Consider the following 378-nt stretch of genomic DNA (forward strand, 5'->3'; position numbering starts at 1 on the left):
ACGGACAGTTTCATAGTCCAGAGGGGCTGAGGTGTGGAGGAAATACTTGCGCTTGTTCTGAGGCTCCCCTTCACCCTCGCTGGCTGGCTTGAGCTGGAAGGGCACATCGCCCACCACGGTGCAGGTCACCACACCATTTTCGCCTTGGTCCCGGTCCGACACCTGCACCAGGGCAATGGGAGTATCCACCAGCACATCCTCGGCCACACTAGCTACCCCATCCCGGAGCGGGATACGCCCAATTTTCCGGATGTCTATGGTGGGCACATTGTCATTCTCATCACGGATGTTCAGCACAACCGTGGCCTTGTCTGTTTTGGGGGGCTGGCCCCGGTCTCGGGCCATGACAGTGAAGCGAAGTTGGTTTACCTCCTCCCG

At 59.0% G+C, this 378-nt stretch overlaps 1 protein-coding gene across 1 annotated transcript in view; it reads right to left on the minus strand.

The window, feature by feature from the left end:
- Nucleotides 1-375, minus strand: part of PCDH7 (protocadherin 7) — a gene marked incomplete at both ends in the record, with an annotated part of 1,885 nt that extends 1,510 nt beyond the window's left edge. The window contains 1 exon segment of the mRNA XM_010022345.1: nucleotides 2-375. Coding sequence (XP_010020647.1) covers nucleotides 2-375 — 374 coding nt within the window.
- Nucleotides 376-378: the final 3 nt, after the last annotated feature.

This window comes from Nestor notabilis, unplaced genomic scaffold (genome assembly GCF_000696875.1).
Source record: "Nestor notabilis isolate BGI_N333 unplaced genomic scaffold, ASM69687v1 scaffold16609, whole genome shotgun sequence".
Taxonomy (NCBI): domain Eukaryota; kingdom Metazoa; phylum Chordata; class Aves; order Psittaciformes; family Psittacidae; genus Nestor; species Nestor notabilis.